Genomic DNA, 17,409 nt, shown 5'->3' with positions numbered 1-17,409 from the left:
ATGGCTAGCAAATTTTGTTGCACCCAACTAGACTAGATATCATTTTGTTATAGGAAAAGAAATTTTGCATTTGTTGCCTTACCCTTTTTACAAGCTTAGCCAGCTTCTCACCTTTTGCCAATAAAAATGGTGATGCTTCTGCTCATGTACTTAAAAATACGTGCGTCCGATGACACATACGTTTAGCACCCGATAAATAAATGCTTTCAATATCAAAATTCTATTCATCTAATATTAGAAATACTATTAAATTGATGCGGATATACTGAGTATTGCATACGCATATGGTGACTATAGTGTATCCACTATCCAATTGGTTTGGTTAGGAAAAAATTATTTGAAAATTTAATTTTGCAAAAAAATCAAAAAAAAAGTATAGTTAGGTCCAAACCCGTAAAAATTTGTATTTGGCTCCAAATACTGGACCTGAAAGATATGGCACAGCTCACCCAAACCTAGCACACTTGCAGCTTCTTTTTCTTTTCTTCTTTTTTGTAATTAGGACCCTTGCATCCTTGATGTGTAAATATATCTTGACCTTGAGAATTATCTCAGTGGTTATATCCTCTGCTCACAAGTTAGAGATGTCGGGTTTCGAATCTTGAGTGGTTTATCATCAAAAATTTGATCCATTGAGTCTTGCACAGGTTGGATCTTCTCTGAGTGAAATTTCAATAATTTAATATATGGGTGGGTCTTCCTATGTTTGCTCCTTGTCAGTGTCTACCATTGATTCATCCAACCCCATGTTCTTGCAGCTGATTCATGAACAAATATTTCATGTTTGCCTTACTCAATTATTATTCCATAATTTGTAGCCACAATGTATGCTAAATAATGAATGGGTGGGTTATTTGGAGGATTCTTCATAAAAATCAAAACATATTCCTTGCCAACTGATTACAAGAGCCAAATAAATCTTTCATATGAATCTACATTAGACGGATTGCCACTTCAAGTGATATAACAAGTATTTCAATAATAAAGGAAAAAAAGGACTGGCAACTTTGTGCGTAGATTGTAAGAGAAAAAACTGAGTCTTCGAATATTTGATATAATCAACTTGAGTTATTTCTAGAATTAAAATACTGTTGAAATATGATAATTTGGAGATTCGATGACGTAGCTGAGTATTTTTTTCATGTTTGTTGATGACTTTTTTAATAGAATTGTGCAATAAAATACTAGATAACTACATTAGAGGGAGTATGGTGAAGTGGAAAGTGATGGTTAAGACAAAGAACATGCTTCGAGAATAGGATACTCCTAATAATTATGATCAATATCTTAGTCATAGAGTAGTGGGAAGCTTTGGTGGCTCATTAATTGTTGTGCTTAGTTCTAGTGTTTGTGCTTACTTCAAGGAAGAAGTTTGATGACGAAAGCACCAAAGTGCATCAGATTGGCCATTACGAGTATGCTATAGTGTAAATGCTCTAGAATTTTCACTCTCAAGAAGGTAGTTCTTATAGGGTCACAAGGTTCGAAAAATCAAGGACCAATACTGTATTGACTAAGGGTGGGTACCAATGTTGCTCAACACTTATGAATACTTGGACATAGCAGGATATGGTTGGGCATTCAACTTTAAATTGTCCTTCGAACATCATCAAAAAGTGTCTGATGCTTGACTCTCTTTTTAGAGTATTATGATGGAACTCCAAGGTTGAAGTGTGTCCTTAAGTTTTTTTGGATCGACGATTCAAACAAAATATCCTTATACATTTAATATAAGGTTATCAAGATCATATAGAGACTCAAGCAAAATATCACTATATTTTAAATATAAATATATCATAATTAGTTATTAGTATAAGTATTTCAAAACATCTTAATGTTAGATGTATGTCTTATAAGCCAATCTGGCAGACACATTATTTATTCTGGGACATAGTTTTGTACTTGACTTTGTTATTATTTAATAATATTGGGCATCTTTTTCTATTCATGTTATGTATGTGTTCATGAATCGTCCAAGAAATTAATAAGATGATCCATATTCTCAAGAGTTGAGAATTTGAGCTATGTATCATTGATGATTAATTCCTAAATGCCTCTGATCAATAGATCATCATGGGGACGGTAATTGATCCGATGAGATTAGTGCACAAATTGTTTTTTTTGTGGGGATGGACGAGTCTTGAGTCCATAGTGTAGGGACACTGGAGTGATAGTGCAGGCAGGTGCTTGTTAGAGAACAAGGGTACCGAGCGTGACCAATGCAAGAAGTCACTAGGATATCTATCCACTCGTCAGTGACTTGCTTAATGCTGCAGTGGTATGACTGGTCCTTTGACCTATGGTGCCTTGGCTATTTTTTTTTGCTAGACGTGCCTTGGATATTCAAAGTGAGGTTGCTGTAGTTTGACTGCACATATACATGGTCTTTAGCCATGTAGGTTCTTGTAGTGTAGATTGGCTGCATTAGATTCGCTATAGAAGTAGGGTGTGCACCTACATGAAATCTATCGACCGTGGTAGATAAGGAGTGGTCCTATGTGATTTATAAGACTGAGTTCAAAAGACTTCGGCCGGAGTAGTATGTACAGTGGAAAAGAAGTTTTCTGCTCTCGAACTAAAGTCGAATAAATCTTGATATATGATAGACGGTGGGGTTTGACGAGTTATCCATGACCTTCGTCTTGTAGGAATCTACGATCAAAGGTGATATCTGAAAGGGAGCTAGCACTAGAGGTGGCAATCGGGTCGGGTCGGATCATAAATGGATCGGGTCACATGCAGGTTGGGTCAGAAAATTATAAACCTGAACCCGACCTGTTTATTAAACAGGTCAGAAATTACAATCTGAACCTGACCTGTTTATTAAACAGGTAACCCGACCTGACCCGTTTAACCTGTTTAATAAACAGGTAACCTGTTTACCCAACCCGACCTGTTTAACCTGTTTGCCCATCCTGACCCATTTAATCTGTTTAGACCTGTTTAACTTGCCCAATCCAACCTGTTTAACCTGCCCAACCTGACCTGTTTAGACATGTTTGGACCCGTTTAGACATGTTTAGACCCGTTTAACCTGTTTAGACCTGTTTAACCTGCCCAACAGTGAAACGGGTTAAACGGTTTAAACGGGTCAGACATCTAAAACCTGTGGTCGGGTCATATTTTGCCACCCCTAGCTAGCACCCTGGTGAGATCTAGGCACTTGGATCCGACTACTTTCTCGTGTGGATACCCATAGAGGCCGGATGCATGTGCGGCTTCAAGCGAATGTTTTAAGTTTTCCACGATCATCAGATTGCGGTGACAATCTACCCGCACAAGGTGAAGATATGATCTTTCTCTTTCGTTTTAATCTTAATCTATCTACGAACGATTTTATTTGTTCATGAGATGAATAACCGTGCATGCATCTTCCGCTGTGATTTTCAAAATGCATGGTTTCCCGACGCTTAACCTAGCAAATAGATTACACAACTTGTGAACTCATGATTATTCCATTAAATCATTTGTAAAATATCTTCTGTAATTCTAGCAAGCAAAAACAATTCATGCTTTGAGAAGTTTATCAATGAAACATCCAAAAAATGCTATAGAAATTAAATTATGAAGAACAAGCACCTTTTTTGATTATTTTTTGTAGTTTTGTTCTTGGAAATTAGGAAGTACTCTGTTTGATGCCAAAAAGAGTGATATGCAACTCTATCATCAATTTGGTATCATCAAATATTTTTCCAGTGAATAAATGACAGCTTATTTGCTGAAGAAAGACAAAAAGAGATTCTCTGTCTTGCAAAGCATTCATTTTCCACTAAACAAAAAAAAAAAAAAAATGAAAGAAAATTTAGATGCCTCTTCCAAGCTTACTACATATATCATGGTTATTAGCTTGAGGACTTCATATATTTATTGCACCAATATAGAATGTTGGGTTTTCAATGTTCTTAAACATTGTTTTGACTGCATTAGGTGGTGCCCAACATATCTGCATTCAGCGGTAAAATCATTAGGTTGTGGTATCAAATGACCTTAAATCTTACAACTTTCTTTAGCTCATTCATAATCAGAGAAACTGGAGGGAAGTTTCCTGCTCAAAGAAAGAATGCCTGTTTAGATTTATTATCCGAAAAACTTTTTGTTCTGCGGCGATAGAAAGATATATTTCCTTCTATTATGCCCTGTTTGAGAACATGTTCATTGATTGTGAACAATCCAAAATATAGGCAGTTGGGGTTCAGGTCTCACATGTTTGAGTCCTGATAGGACTAAAGTATCTGTTCAACGAGGTCAGACCTACTCTGTGTCTGAAGACCACTGCATGAACTTTCATATTCATTTAATTTACTGCGATTGGTGACATTATCATCTATTGTCTTATTGTGAACTAATTCTGTAGCAGCACTATGAACACCAAGTGCCGCATTCATGAAACAAAATGTCAGTTGATACACATGCATTTGCAGATTCCAGCTCTTCTGGTTTATCATTTTCTGTGGTGATCGCCGAGTCTTTCTGACATCGATATTTATTTGTGTCGAAAGATTTTGTATTGAATGGTCTGATGCAAACATCTTTAATTTGATGAGCCAAGTCTAAGAGGAAAGCTAACAACTGTTCTACTTTCGATCGCAGGCGAGATGCTGAATGTGTAATGAAAGATTAAGTGCCATCCAGATCAACATTGAATAGAGAATCTAGGCTGAAAAGTAAAGAAACCATCTCTAGTTAGACCCTATGCAGATGGAAGTGATCACCCAAATAGCAAGAGACTAGAGGGCCTTTTTGTTTGGTGTATTAATATTTTTTAAAATTTTGGTTTGTAAAACTGAAAATAGCTGCCACCACAAATTCCAACCATATACATTCACCTTGATCAGCAAGTAAAGAAAAATAAGTGAGTTATTATTATACTGTCGTTTTGCAGTCAGTTGCTACTGAGCATCCTGTTGATGCGCTGTTCTTTCTATATGAATCGTAGAAGTAATGTGTACTGCCTGTAAGTATGTATGTTGTCGATTGCTGTATCTGTAATTAAGGATGTTTTGTGAATTGGAAGTAGGAGGTGTTGGCTGAAGGTTACTTATATTTAAGTTTCATTGATTGTTCAGTCCTGGAATCCAAGACAGCGGAGAACGATCTGAAACAAGATAATTAGATAAAAAACAAGCAAAAAATAACAGAATGATTGGTAATCCAAGATCATACCATGAAAAAAAATAAAGGTGTTGTTGGTGTTTTAAGTGATTATGGGGCACGAGATGCTAAAGCAGCAGGCTCTAAGAATATTGGATATTATCCCATGCAACTTGTTGGCTGCTAAGAATGATGTGGGAGTTTGAGGTAGGAAGCAGTAGAAATTGTTTCTGACGTGTTAACAAGAAGAAAAGGGGCATTATTCTGTGCACATAAATGCCACGGTCCTGATGAAAGTTTATATAAAAACAAAGAATGCATCTGCTGGGAGATGTATGTTAAGATATAAGGTATCAACTTCGCAGTGGTTTTGTCCTTCCTCAATCATGTCGTCTGAGTATAATCCTGTTTAGAAACTCGGGCAAATCTCTCCACCTCTCAAGTTTTTTCTTCAACAAAGGAAGGAGACGCCCGCATTATAATTACCCAAGTTCAGATTTTTAGAAGACTTGAATCCAAAATCTCTGGTTGCCGAACAAAACAGTGTAACCAGCAGGGAAGGACAGGGTCCCGATTTACCACCACCAACTTTGTAGTTCGCATGGAAGTGGGGATGATTCCAATTGTGGCGTATTAGCTGGTTGACAAACTGGTGGGTCCACCCTTGCTTCGTTTGAGGAGGAGGTTCACGGTTTGAACATTGGAGGTGCTTTCAAATGGTTAGCTCTAGTAATTCTGGGTGGTACTTCTACTGTTATTCTTAGAAAGCGGAAACAAATAAAGAGCCATAACAGAACAACTAACAAATATAATCACATAGAATGTATAGATTAATGGTTAGAGATTAAAAATGTACTTTTTTTCCTGATTTTAAGTATATACTTTGCATCAATTATTATTATTATTTTGTCACATAAACTCAATTCTCCATCAGATATTTACGTAGTAAGTGCTTCACTATGTTTGCTGCCGAGTGAAGTGAGATTCCTTCTATAAGTGGCGACAAACTGTTTTTTTTTTTTTTTTTTTTTGGTCCACTATCCCATGAAGCTGCCATCTAACCCTGTCTGGAATTCGCCCTAAAAGACTACGAGCCAGCTCACAAGATCAGAGCTGCCTTTACGTCCCCACAGGAATGGATCTCTTAAGTGTAGTATAAGTCAAATCCCAACCATTTTTTGTTAGTAGAACTCTTGTTACATATAGAATCGTATATAGCCAAGTCATCCATTTTCTGTCTCTGTCATGGTCTCCAATTCTCTGTTTTAAAGGTAGAATGCTTTCTAAAGACTAGAAGTATAAACGGAGTATTATAAATGGAGTAGGTTAATCTTAATCTCTACGAAAATGCTCTCTTATTATTTGGAAATAAATTGATGGGATCCACATGACCCAATCTAATAATTGGGTGGATGTCCTACGGAACAAATGAAGCCCGTGGAGCAGATCTCAGAAAGGATCATGGCATGGGGTTCACGAGATAGGTGATATGCCGTGGGCCTTCAAGAGTACCATGCCCCTTGTCCATTTTTAATGGGAGCTGCAGTTAAGCTTCCCCGATAGACACAGTGATTTGCAGTAGTAGGTAATGTTCACAAAGTCATTCTATTATCACTGTTAGAATCAGTTCCAAACAGCAATTGCCAACAGCCGCTGTACTACTCCGTGCTCCAACTCCATCGATGTTGTTGGGGCAGGACTAGGAGTCCCTCCTGTCCTCCACAACAAGATCTGATTGATCATGTGGCCCATATCGAACGCAGAACATGTTCACGTGACAATCCCACTGTTGATACATAGTCGACATAGATCGCAACCACTCAAATAATGACAATCCTTGATAATATTCGATGGTTAATCCTCTTGCACTTAATTCAGATCCAAATCTAACTAATTATAACTCGATTCTGTTTTCTTGTATAGTAAAATTTCCTTGACAAACAAAAGAAAAATGTTTTAATTTTTGAATGTTCCCTTCTTTTATGTCGTGCCAAGAAAAGTTCTAATCTCATCCTTAAGTTTTTAATAATTCTGTTTATTCTTACAACTTCATCATTAGATCTTATCATAAGAATATGGTCCAATACCATAGAAACTCTGGGTATATCTCCGGTATTGAGTTGTATTGGTACGAAAGGATCATTGTTCTAGCTAGTACTATTTTCTCTTGAACATTCATCGATTGAGGATCCGCTCTTACGATCATGCATGATGCATCATAATGCAAGAACACGTCATGTGTCGCGCCTGCTCCGTCGGCAGGAAAACAGCACTTGCCATGCGATAAGGCACATTGTGGGGCATGATACATCAGCTTAGAATGCTGGTTGCCCTAGAAGAAGACATGCTCCATTTACAGCCGCCAACTAATACAACAGGAAGACCAGCATCAAGGATCACCCACAAGCACCTCAAAACGTGGATCCCAGCAGATTGTCATTGGGCCCAAGGCCCAGGATTGGACCAGGATGAGCTGGATGGGGTCCTGAGGAGGCCCAGGGGCAGTGATACCCACGGTAAGAGGGAGGAGGTCTTGGTGAATGCATGGAACGCTAGTTTCCACCACCCGGCAGCAGGAGATTAGTATATAGTTAATGAGAGGGCAAGAAAGAGCAAGGGAGAGTACGACTACAAAAGTTTGTTAATATTGTTTTTGTCTCTTGCCTTCGGTTCTTTCAAAGCCTCCTCCATTGCCTTCCTCTCTTTGCAGGCGAGTTTTACGGTGGTTTTACTACTGTCGTAAGCTCTTTGAGTGGGGCCATCGGCCAGGCCTCACATGCCCTCATAACAAATGCCCGTGTCTCTCCTTCCAGCCTGGACCCTGGCTCCCTCTTGTCAATTTTCCTGCTCTGCCGAGGCCTTCACTGCGATCCTCTTGGACCCAAACGATTGGGTTTCTAAGGGAAAGGGGTGCTCTTCTTGACCTTTCTTTAATCCTTCTCTCCTGCCTTGGACTCTCTGGGGAGTAGGTTTCTGAAGGACCATACGGGAGAAAGGGACGTAAAGCTAAGCTTTTGCTTTTATGCGATGACAAAGGTGGCAAGGAGTTACCGCTGCGGCACGTAGAGTAATTGTATATTGGTGGAAGGCATGGCTATCTCGACCGTTTTCTCTCTAGGGTTGGAACCTGGAAACAAGGAGATCTGGTCTTCTGTCTTCTGGGAAGCGTGTGAAGGGGCGACCACAGTGTCAGCGGATTGGGGCCCATGGAAATCCCCATCATGTTTGACAAGAATCCTGAGGATTACGTGGTCCTTGATTAGGATATATCATTTTTCTCGGTAAAACCAGATGTGTGACACGATGTATCATGTTTGCACTCATTAGATACTTGTTGATGGTTGATCCATTCGGACACGTACAGCGTTTTATTCTATTTTGATGTCCAAGATGTAGCTTCATGTCATGCTTCCAGATACGTTGGCATCCATGACATTATTTTCCTTGTTCCTATCACATGAATAAATTGATTCCGTGTCCAAGCATGCCCTCAATAAACTTGATATTTGCCGAACTAAGTTTTCCATGGGATTTGTTTGGTAATTAAGATGGCATGCCTCCAATCAAGTTTTGGTATCTTTTTGTATGTCTCCCAAATGTTTACCGGCGTTTTTTCTCGTATCTTACCTTGGGGACAATCGGCATCATTGCATATCACCGTTTGAATATATGTATTTTCCTAAAGTTGGCATCATGCCAGCTACAGCAGCCTTAGGGTGTAATAATTGATAAAATAAATCATCATTCTATTAATTGAACCACTTCTGCTTCTCACTCTAAAAAAAGTACTTAGAATTTATTTATTTTTTAGAATTTTTTGCATAAATATCCTCCTAAATATCAAATTTTACATGAATACACTCCGAAAATTGATATTTGCATCTACACCCTCATAAAACACTTATTTTGTTATTTTATTTTTTTTATTCTTATTTTTGCAAATGTACCACTCCATCTAGTGCTGTTAAAAAAATTAACAGTTTCAAATTAAAATAACTAAAATACTCTTAATAGGTACATATGCGGAAATTTTTTTTATAAAACCATCATGATAGAAGATAAAAATAATTTCAAAATTTTATTTTATTTTTAATTAAAATAAATATGGTTTTTATTAACGATGTTAAATAATCTTTATATTAGGAACATTTGTCAAAAATAGATTTTTTTGAAGTACAGTAATAAATATAAATTTTAAAAGAATATTCACTCAAATTTAAATTTTTTAAAAAATATTCATGCAAAAAAAAAACTCTTTTTTTATATACCTCAGAAAGGATACTGCAATTATAATATACTAAGCATGCTATCATATTACTACTATACAGAACTCTCAAAAATTAATCATCATAAGCCATTAGAAAGTAATCATATGCAGACACTTGGAATATGAATCGTGTGCAATCACGCATATCCAATAACATGTATTAAGCTTTTCACAATATTACTCCCACAATACAAGAATTGCAATGATGGCCAGCAATTGTTTGCAGCAAACTTTTTGCAACATATTTGCTTCTCATCAGGCATTATTTACCTTACCACATTCCAGCAGCTATCTACTAGGTCAAACTTCAGATCCCAAATAAGTTTTCACTTTCTATTAAATCCTGACATAATGAGCATTTCACATTAAGCATGCACCATTAAACTCAATTAAGCTTGTGGACAAACAGAGCATTAAAGATTGGCTATAAGTCTGGACCCTAGCTGGCTACCCTAAATCAGTGGGCTAAATCACTGAGGCTCTCTTTATCACATCTGCCATGTCACCCATTAAGAGCACAAAAATGGCAAAAGCTACAGTGACATCAGAGAAGAACAGGAGGAAATAAAAAAATCATGCAGCCTGGGGTGCTTAAAAGTCAAGCCCTCCATGACCTCCAAAGTTGGCAACCACACAGTTCCATGATGTTTGCGATGCAGTTCCATCACTCATTTCCATTATAAGAATATAATATACCAGCATCAAAGCATGCAACGAGGGATACATGTAAAAAATCTATTGGACAGGGAGACTCTAATTATTAACCGAGCCTATTGTACTCCAGCACGGCATAGCTTTCGGTCTGATTTGATTGGACCCGAAAAGAGGGGCATTCTCGTAATTATCTTAGAAAGTTATGGGTCATTAGGTAAGGCCTCCGTTACGTAGGAGGGTGGCGGGAAACGACGAATGGAGTCTTTTACGTTCAACGCCACACCGTCAGCCGACAAAACGTACTCCCCCTTGTGATCGCCCTCCAGCCGTTCGATCCCATTTGCTCTTTCCACGTTGACGGCTTTGATCTTCCACCCTTAGCTGGCTCGCAATCTTTGTTTTCTATAATAACGTGAGAGGAATACGATATATGTATATATTGCGTCACGCTAACGTCATCCCGCCGTCAGCTCGATCGAAATCACGAACCGTCCATCGCTGCCTCAATCAGCCGCCGGATGTCAAGAGGAATACGGTCGATTGCTTACCGAAACGGGCGGCCGTGATGCGACTGATACAGCCGAGGGCCAACGGACCGTCCCACGGACACCGGTACACGACAGGAGGAAAATTAAAGCTCGTTGCGCGGGACCGCTAACACCACGCCGTTATTGTCCTCGACAACCGGTGGCCACACGAAAGGGGGGAAAGAGTGGCGAGAAAACGGGTGTGAGAATATCGGTACGGGGACAATAAAAGTTCGAACATCACGAGGTCCTTCGCGACGCTGCGACAGCGCGCGCGCAGAGACGGCTGGACCACAGTACTTCCCTGGCAGAGGAGCCACGTGTCAAACCCCCACTGGCCCGAGCTCAAAGCTCATCATCGTCCTTGGAGCATTACCGGGAATTAGGAAACAAAAGATTTGGCGCGACCATTCCCGTTTTATCCCCAAGCCTTTTCAATCAAAAAAAAAAAGAAAACGAAAACGAAGACTCCGTTTGTAATCGTAGCCGTCGGTGCTACTCCACACCTGCCATCCCGGCCTCGGGAACACCGGAAATTTAATCGAGCGCATGGGGGAAATCTTGGGAACACAAAGATTACGCTGGGCAACAGAACGACGAGCCCAATTAAGCCAGCACATGATTGGAATATTTTGGGAATTATTGGTAATATCATGAGATTTTGAGAGCCGATTAATTAACGAGATTGCTCTTAATCTCTTTTCAAAAGAATTATTTTATAAATAGATATACGAACAAAAAGAGCAGCACAACAGTCTCCGGTTGCGAGGGCCCTAAGCTACTAATCTCGCATCCAAAACTATTCTATATATAATATATATCATAAAAAGAGCTGCCAGTTTTTCTCTCCTAAAGCGACAAAAAAGGAAGGGGGAAGGGGGGGTTGGTGGGGAGGGAGGGATAATAATCTCTGTTTTCAGAGATTTTTACCATCATCGCCGGTATCTATACTCTCTGTACAACGGCCCTCGCCGAGGCGCCGGCGCTTGGGGGGCGGCTCGGCGCGGGCCAACTCGGGAAGAGGCGCGGCGGAGGACTTCTGGGTGTCGCAGCTGCCGCACGCCGCGGCGTCCAAAACGCCGACCGGGCTCTGCGGCATCGGAGGCTCTCGCCGCGGCTTCGCCCCCCTAGCCGATGGGCACGTGTCGATCAGGTACTCCTCCATTAGCTGGCGACACCCACTCACCGTCTCCTGAACCTCCAAAAAAAATATATATATAACGTAAAAAAATAGAAGAGTTTAGCGTCCGGTCACCACCACCAAGAAAAAATTTACTGTAGGGATCGACGGACGAGAAGTTTGCGACAAAAAAAAACAAAAAAAAACGCACCCAGACATTAGGTGTCCGGTCGCCAAACAATAAGTTACCACTTTTCCAGCTAAACCTAATCAAGCTATTCTTTTTTCTATTGTCCCCTTAGAATTAATAAAAATCTGTTAAATTCTCTTTCTGGACACAGAGGGAAGCGTGCCATGATGGAGCCACAGCATGCAGAAAAGGGAAAAGGCGGGAGTGGAAATGGGGTAATTTGACTGGAGGTAATCAGAATCCGGTAATTAAAAGACAGGAAATTACCTTGCTGACCCACTCATCAAAGCGGCTCGACCGATCGCCGTCGTCGCCGGATGGGAAGTCGGCGATCTCGTCAGCCGCGCAGAGGATGGCCGCCGCGGCTATCGCCGACGGCCGGTAGCCCAAGAAATCCACCACTACCAAATAATTAAAACAATCATTTCATTTATTAAACCCAAACACAAATTAACCCGCATTTTAATAGCTAATAACAGATGGATAAAAATGAGATTTTGTTTGGTAATAAAAGGATTTGGTTAATACCACGGTGGGTGCTGAGGATGAGATCGGCGGCGCGGGAGAGAAGGGAGGCGGAGGCGGAGGGGAGCAGGGCGGAGGCGAGGTGGGGTAGGAAGTCGAATGGCGTGACGGAGCGCATCCGCCAGCGGAGGGCGGCCATGAGGAGGAGCTCCATCCGGCGAACGGTGCGGGGCTCGAACACGAAACGCGGGTCCAGGATCTGGAGGTCCAGCAGCAGCGGCACGTGCGTCTCCTCCATCTTCGCCGCCACCGACACGCACGCCACCGACAGCAGCTGCATCGGCCACCCGCTCCTCTGCCCGTTCTGCCCCTGCGTCGCCTTCCATATTTACCCCCAAAACCAATCAAAGAAAAAGACAAAAAAAAAAAGAGAAAAAAATCACACCACCACCACCACGACGTTAGATCTTGATGACGGAATAAAAACATACCGGAAGGCTGTTCGAGGAGAGAAATCGGTCGAGATAGTTGACGGAGAGGTACGCCGTCACCGGGCGAAAGCGGTAGAACTCGTTCACCTGATCACATTGTTATAAAAGAAAATAAAAAATAGATTAATAATAGAAGAAAGAAAGAGGGAAGAAAAGTGGGTGTTTTGGGAAGAGAAGACCTTGAGGATCCAGTTAATGGCGTCCTGGCGAGCGGTGGCGTCGAGGGAGCGGGCGTGCAAGCGGGAGAGATAGTCAGGGCGGGGCATGTGATCGGGCTCAGCTGCGAGAAGGGCGGCGACGGGGCGGTCGCCGGAGAGGACCGGGAGGGCCCACTCGCCATCGTCAGCGGCACCGCCGTCGTCTTCCCAGGAGGCCACGTCGTCGGCGTCCTCGGCGCAGTAGAGATTAGAGGACGCCGAGAGGAGCTCCGGCGAGAGCGCCATCGGAAGGAGGGGAAGAGAGAAGAGGAACAGTTGATGAATGGTATGGGGCGGTCAGGGGGCTGGCATTCGCGTTTCCCGGGCTGGGGGAACGGCAGCCAGGCTGGAGGCGGGTGGTCGGGTGGGAGGCGGAGCAGCCGGCGGCGGCGGCAGCGATGGGTTTGGGCATGGAAGAGAGGGAAGGAGGAGAGAGAGAGAGAGAGAAAGGCCCCTCTCTATCTCCGTCTCTCGCTTGGCCTCTGTCGCTGAGACGCACTCGCTCGCTTTCTCCAGAGCAGCGCTGCTGGCTTTTGGCGGCCGGTTTCAGGAACAAGAAGATGTTTTGCGTGGACCGAATGGGGGAAGAGACGTTTCTCTTCCTGGTTATTATATAATCCTTATATTTGGTGTTCTTATTTAGATTTTTTCTTTCTATTTTAAGGTGGGAAATTGGAAATAATTTTTTTGGCAATGTGTTTTAATTGAGAATTTGGAGCTTGTTATCTATTAAGCTGTCGTCCCCGTTTGGTAGTTTTGATGGCACGCCATTTGCTTCTCTCTTTGCCTCGAGAGAGGTCCCCCCCTTGTCTCTCTTCCTTTTTGGATTTTTAACACTTTTTTAATAAATTACACCACTCTTTTTAATAAATGACATCAAGAAAAGATATTTTCAGAAGAGGTCAAGGGTAATGTATGATGGACCCAGAGGGGGAGGAGTGTGTAAAACTGTAAATAGAGTGGCCTCCCTTACTTTTGCTACTCGTTCTTTGTTAAAGCATTGAAGTGGAATGCCAAAGGTTTAGAGCATGAGTGAAGGTTTAATATATATAAATAAAAAAGGCATGGCTAGAAAAGAAGCATGCTTGGTATGAACATGTGATGTTTCCTCCTAGTCTCTGTAATTGGTATACTAGCTGTTCTTTATGAACCAAAAAAATAGAATGCTAGCTTTGGAGAAAGATTGTACATTTCATGGATTTGAGAAAGAGCTATAAAAGAGCCATGCCTGGTCCAAGCATGTGGTGCTTCATCTGAGAATAGGAAAGTAAAGAGCTTCATAGGTTCTGATCTTGAATCTGGTTTTATTACTAATTTGACAAATTTTAGCCATATTAATTGCTACTGCCACTCAGGCAATACTGATGCAGACCAATATCTAATATTTTTTTGGAGAAAAAATCAATGCTAATGTTAACAGAGCTCCTTTTGATACTTGGAAAGGAAAATATTTGTTGGACATGGACTAATGTACATGTTTGTTAGTGTTTGTCTACTAGTTAGTTTGTGATATAAGCTCGCCTTAATGCTCATAATAGGTGAATCAAATAGCTGTCAAGAGTCATAGTGCAAAACAATAACTAATGTGAAAAAAAGCTGCATTTGATATGTGGAAGGGAAAATATTTGTTGGGCATGAAGTAAAGGAAGTAGTTTGTTAGTGTTTTTCTGCTAGTTAGGGAATGATCGAAGCTGGCCAATAATCTTCTTAATACTTATAATAGGTGAATCCAAATGGCCGTCAAGAGCTCTATGATGCAAATCAACAGCTAGTATAGAAAAGCTCCATTTAATTATAATTGAAAAACAATTTTTTTTTTGGGCATGATCAGGTCCTAATTGTTATGCCAGAAGCTGGCTCATCAAAAAGAAGATGCAAAACCGCAGTCTATGTAGCAACTCTTGTCTAGAATATGCAAAGTTAGACCTTTTTTAGATTTTGTCCCATGTTCATGTTTGGTTGATAAGTCAAAAGGGCAATAGGACTTGCAAAATTCTAGGTAAGTATCATTTGGTTTACCATGTTCAACTCTAAATATGAAAACTAATTAGGTAAATTGCCTCATCGACGATTGATTGGCATTATAATGCTTTATCAAATTAGCAATAGAGCTCAAATTCCATGACGGTGTGACCGTAGAAACCAAGTCATGCATGAATCCAACTAAGGTCCATACCAAGTAATTATTCTAGGTCCCTTTCATCCTTCTTTGTGTTTGTGGTAAGACTATGTAATCCTGCTACATGCCTGATATGGAAGCTTCTCCACATAGCATAAATGATTTATAAATTAAATAACAATTTGGTTATAATCATCTTTGTTCCATAAACAAATTTAACTAAACTTCCAAAATGATTTATTAAATACAAGTTCATTCTTCAAACACTCTTTTGTGGTCTCGCTCATAATGTATTTAAAAATATCACTTCTCTACCCCCACAGCTGAGCACACTCCTAGTTGAACTCACAACACGTTCAAAGCAGATCCGATCAGAGCCCAAGGGATCAAGAACTTGAAGTGCCCATAACTCCACGAGAAATTATTTTATAGGGCTATTTCATAAGCTCTTTAACCATTGCCTTGGCAAGGAACACTAAGGAGGACAGGAGGAGCAGCTGCAGTGATACGGAGGGGGAGGATAACGTTGTAACGAGACTGAAGAGAGTGGGGCCTGGAGGTGGTATTTGTGGTGAGTTGTGGACCATTAGGTGTAAGCAGAGTGGATTCACCAAAAGGCTGTCCCAAGAGCACCTCCTCCTGCAGTCAATGGAGTACTTCATTTATTTAGTTTGCTCGCCTATTATTAATGGCTTTGTGGTGGGAGCTAAAATTACGTGCACCACCTCCTGGCTGTTGTAGCCTTCCGAGTCCCGTTAGTGTCCGTCCGCTGGAAGGGTTCGACTGCATGGTCGGCTGCGCGTTGACTGGGACTGACAACCCTTGCATACGTACACCCATTAGCATAATTATTCACAACTGGTATTTGGCTTTTCTTTTTTTTTGTTCATGGTTCATTTAAGATAGATATGATTAAAAAAAAAATCAATCCGTTGTATCCGATTTGCAATAAACAGATTTAGATTCAAATCAAACATGTTAGGATTTTAAGAAAATCAAACAAGCTTGACCTGTTTGTTAAATAGGTTGGGTTCGGATTCCAGGCCCTTAATCTATTTCATCTGTTAAATAATAGATTAGATTGGGTTAATCCATTCATATAGTATCATTTTTTTCTTCCAGAACTAGTCTGGAGTCCCAGTCTAGGAGGTAAAACTGTCTTAACTTTAGAGTTTCATTTGCTTTCTTGAGAATTCTGAGAGAGACTTTTCGAAGGCTCGTCGACCGAACATCGAGCTCCTCTTTTCTCTCCCCTTTTTTCTTCTATCCCTTTCTTATCTTCCTTGCCTCCTCGCTCTCTCAATGCTTATCGTGGCCTCTTGCCATCGTAAAGCAAAGAAGCGTGAGCTCTTCAAAACCTAACCTAGTGAGAAAAGTTACCTCTTTCTCTTCTCCTCCTCCAAAACCCTAATTTTTGTTTCTCTTTTCCGATCTTTGTTTCCTTTTCATCTTTTTTTGGGTTTTAATTTGATCCCAATCTCAATTTAGTTCTCGGTTGGATTTTTAGGTTTCTAGGGTTAGGGTTTTGATACATGCGAAAGGAATGGACTCCCTTGACGCAGAGATTGCCCGTAGCTAGGAGGAGCATCGGAAGATGGAGGAGGTAGCACTGTTCACCTCTGTCTCCTTTAATGTCGACCTTTATGGTAGTGCCAAACACTTTAAAGGCTATAAGCATTCCATCCTGATCATTGAGGATGATGATGACCAGGATGTTGATGGCCGTGACTTTGCCCACCGGATGCCTCCTACACTGCCCCAAGTCCCCCAAGGAAATACCTCAGGGCTCTGATGTAGAGGATGCTCCAGCTTGAAGAAACCCTAGTGGATCATCGACTGAGAGGACATCAGCAGCATTGCAGACCTTCATGAAGAAGCGAAGAAGGGGAAAGCCATTTCTAAAGGAGAAAAAGCATTAGAAAGGAGAGCTTGAGGTGTCTCTTCTAATCTATTCTTCTTTTTCGATTATTTCTTGATCCGTATCATCATTCGCTCTTGATTATTGAAACACTTTATTTCTTGATTTGATTCTAAGTCTAGATCTTCATATCATAATTTTTTGATTCTGAATCTAAGTCTCGAGACTTGATTCCTAATTCATCAGATAATGGATAAACCATTTTCCTTGCTTTTTGTGGTTTTAGAGATTAGATCCTGAGATCAGCTCGATTAGTTTCAATGAACTATTCTATTTGTCTTTTTTGAAGGGAGGGAGTGTAATTGAATAGGTTTTTTAAGGTAAAACTGACACTTTTTTTAGATTAAATAATCTTCATGAATTAACCTGC

At 40.7% G+C, this 17,409-nt stretch overlaps 1 protein-coding gene across 3 annotated transcripts; it reads right to left on the bottom strand.

Moving 5' to 3' along the window:
* Positions 1–11,237: 11,237 nt before the first annotated feature.
* Positions 11,238–13,731, bottom strand: LOC103711315 (cyclin-D2-1-like). 3 transcript variants are annotated; one of them, XM_008797416.4, is made up of 5 exons: positions 12,985–13,731; positions 12,806–12,892; positions 12,378–12,684; positions 12,117–12,250; positions 11,238–11,737 (listed from the first exon to the last, which is right to left on the bottom strand). In XM_008797416.4, the coding sequence occupies exons 1-5, from the start codon at positions 13,246–13,248 to the stop codon at positions 11,456–11,458; spliced, it is 1,074 nt and encodes a 357-aa protein (XP_008795638.1). In that variant the 5' UTR covers positions 13,249–13,731; the 3' UTR covers positions 11,238–11,455. The 3 variants fall into 3 exon arrangements, with proteins under 3 accessions (XP_008795638.1, XP_008795636.1, XP_008795637.1); XM_008797414.4 differs by having other exon boundaries at positions 12,378–12,693; positions 12,985–13,726; XM_008797415.4 differs by having other exon boundaries at positions 11,238–11,731; positions 12,378–12,693; positions 12,985–13,721.
* Positions 13,732–17,409: the final 3,678 nt, after the last annotated feature.

This window comes from Phoenix dactylifera, unplaced genomic scaffold (genome assembly GCF_009389715.1).
Source record: "Phoenix dactylifera cultivar Barhee BC4 unplaced genomic scaffold, palm_55x_up_171113_PBpolish2nd_filt_p 000184F, whole genome shotgun sequence".
NCBI lineage: Eukaryota > Viridiplantae > Streptophyta > Magnoliopsida > Arecales > Arecaceae > Phoenix > Phoenix dactylifera.
The sequence above is the reverse complement of the archived record's forward strand: the minus strand, read 5'-3'. Positions and strand labels throughout refer to the sequence as shown.

What these genes read in the sequence shown, in the direction of transcription:
- LOC103711315 (XM_008797414.4), bottom strand. Translation starts at nt 13,248, where the DNA reads ATGGCGCTCTCGCCGGAGCTCCTCTCGGCGTCCTCTAATCTCTACTGC. An exon ending in CCATTAACTGGATCCTCAAG is followed by an intron (nt 12,893 to 12,984) that starts GTCTTCTCTTCC and finishes CAATGTGATCAG; the next exon opens with GTGAACGAGTTCTACCGCTT. An exon ending in CATCCTCAGCACCCACCGTG is followed by an intron (nt 12,251 to 12,377) that starts GTATTAACCAAA and finishes ATTATTTGGTAG; the next exon opens with TGGTGGATTTCTTGGGCTAC.